A 2,801-nucleotide genomic window follows, 5' to 3' on the forward strand; every position below is an offset into this window, starting at 1 on the left:
AAAAAAAAAAAAAAAAAAAATTTCAATATAAATTTTTGGATAATGGGCGTGGCGCCGCCAATTCATGGCCACAAATGTGTATCTCGGTAACCGATTTATCAATTTCGACCAACTTCGGTGCACTTAATAACGTGCAACGTACGGAAAAGCAATTTGTTGAAAATTATTCAAATCGGACTAAAACTACACCCGCTTACCGAATAACGGTAAATTTCAGATATACGAAAACTCCGATAATTCAATAACTGAGGACGCTAATTTGCTCCAAGTTAATAGTTACAACAACCCCCTAACAATAAATAAGACTGCTATAGACTTTGAGGAATTGGGCGTGGCACCGCCTACTCTATGACTACAAAAGTGTATTTTGGTTACCTCTTTATCCATTTGTGCCTAACTTGGTTCAATTATATCATTAAGTGTAACTCTGCATATTATCGAAAACGTTTGAAATCGAGTAAACACCCCTACTTACCATGCAAAGGTAGTTCAGGGCCGGTATAACAGTAGTTTTTTAGTTAATGTATATAATCATGAAGAAAAAAATATTTCCATTAGTTGGATGTAAGTCCTATGAATCGATTTATGCAAAGATCCAAAGCTCTTCGAAATCACGTTTTCTTTTGCGAATAACTTGCTAGGACTTCTTTATGGCTCGCGTTGCTCCCGAAAGCCCCATCACCAGCGTCTTCCGCATTTGTTGGGAAGTTCACTCTAAATCAAATACGAATAAGTCCAATTTAAGGACCCTTTTTTTACACTGTGTTTGTGACGTATTTTGTGATGGTATTAATTTCTTGCAGATTCGTCTCAGCTTAAAACACTACAAAGAAGTCGCCGAACCCACGCCGCCAAAGCAAAACCGTAACTGGCTTCAATCGCTGCGGAAATACTTTGCCAAATTATTTAAATTTAGGAAGCGAAATAAGGAACTTCCACTGCCCATCAAAGATAAGCATCAAAAACCTCTCCTAACCATTAAAGAGGAAGAGTCCCCCGACGAGATAGTCTTCATTTTGTTACCCGATAAGAAGTACGACAACGGCTCTGCACATCCACCAACAAAAGAAGTCCTATACACCGCGTCCAACAGCAGTGATTCCACCACAAAAGCGGATATGCTGAAACGCAAGCTGTACAGCCTCTCCGAAACGCGTGTCTCTATGCGCCGAAAAAAGCGCTTGAGCAAAACCGCAAAACGAAATTGCGAAAAACTACGCGAAAGTCCGCTCGCCAACGCACCAGAGGTGGCAAATAATTGCATACGTCGGCGCAAAGATGCGCCCATACGAAATTCGATACGTCACAAGTTAGCACAGAAGACAAACGAAATCGATAAACTTTACAAGCGCGAACTGGAGCTAACTAAGCGGCTGAATCACAAATGTCAGCTATATAAGCTAAGCAATGAATTGTATTCGAATGCGGATCAGAGGCTTGAGCTCTCGATTGGACAAATACAGAGAAATGTTGAGCAATATGCCGAACAGATTATACAAACCGAACATGAATTGCGCGAATTGAAGAATGAAATCAGGCAGGATATATCGTTAGTGAATAACCTCAAGCGAATGACTTTGGATGCGGTGGAGAATGTGAACGATTGTGGTGTGCCGCCGGCAGCTGAAATGGTTGGAGGACCAGCGCCAACTGTGGTAGGTCAGGAGGCCGGAGAACAGCCGCAAAAGAACGAGGGGAATACGGAAATGCAATTTGTCGATAATATCTATGAATTTTGTGACAATAACGCTAGCATGTTGGTCTAAGGGGGGTAGAGCGCTGAAGAGGGGGGAAATATTTTTCTTTTTTTAAATCGATTGGAGGATATAAAGTATACTTAATTTTCGAAACTATTCATACAGTTAAGTTTTTATGTACACTCTTTAGTTGTTAAAGAAATTTTATTGGAAAACTAAATAGGGCGCGTTGGCTTAAACTGTAAAAACGCTCGACATTTTGGAAAGTCTGTAAACTGAATTGTAAACATTTCCATGAAAAGTGTTTAGTTTTCGGATTTTCATTAAGTTTAAGAGTATCTCCTGAGTATAACTTGAACTAGTGGTAGTAATATTTCTTATTCCACATATCACCAAGTTTCATGAATACACCTACTTCATATTTTTGGTAACACCAATAGTGCCTAAATTAAAAACAAAAAACATCAGAAATTAAACTTCAGATTTTAATTTATAAAACCTAAGTAGCAATTTCATGTTAATAATATACTATATACCTAAGTTATCATTAGCTGATTCTTTGAAAAGTGTAATAAAAACCGACCAGATAAAAATATTAACAATAGAACTAGTTCATATTTTGTATATAACCAAGTTTACTCTGTATACTAAGTTTTATATTGAAAAATCATTTTAAAAAATGCAAATATTTTATAAACTGTTACTAAATATTTACGAAAATCTGAAACCGCCAACTTCAACTGTTAATAAAGTTAATAAGATAAAGTAAAATTAAAAATTGTTTATCGTTAATTGTTTTATTTAGGCGAAGTAAAACAATAATAGGGGTCATCACACCAAGCTTGGTACTCGGTGCTCGGTAATTTTTCTCCATGTATTGTTTGTGTAAAATTCATTTATTATTGGTTTACACATTATCGAAATATCGTTGTGGCCAGCTTACTAATTTTTCTATTCGATTTTTATTCAATTCTAAATCCGCTCGCTAAAATTCATTCAATTTTCTGTTACAATTAATTTTTTTATTTACATACTAGGAATGTTAATCCCGGGATCTCGGCCTTTTTTAGGTTTTTTAGGTTATTTGCCAAGAATCCCGGGATA

At 36.5% G+C, this 2,801-nt stretch overlaps 1 protein-coding gene across 1 annotated transcript in view; it reads left to right on the top strand.

Moving 5' to 3' along the window:
* The window catches only part of LOC118738913, a 21,743-nt gene extending 19,417 nt beyond the window's left edge, over positions 1–2,326 (top strand). Inside the window, exon 5 of the mRNA XM_036469959.1 lies at positions 804–2,326. Coding sequence (XP_036325852.1) covers positions 804–1,766 — 963 coding nt within the window. The 3' untranslated portion in view covers positions 1,767–2,326. The remainder of the gene's footprint in view (positions 1–803) is intronic.
* The last annotated feature ends 475 nt before the right edge of the window (positions 2,327–2,801 follow it).

Source organism: Rhagoletis pomonella, unplaced genomic scaffold, assembly GCF_013731165.1.
Source record: "Rhagoletis pomonella isolate Grant_MI unplaced genomic scaffold, Rhpom_1.0 Rhpom_scaffold_00005, whole genome shotgun sequence".
In the NCBI taxonomy this organism is placed as follows: Eukaryota; Metazoa; Arthropoda; class Insecta; order Diptera; family Tephritidae; genus Rhagoletis; species Rhagoletis pomonella.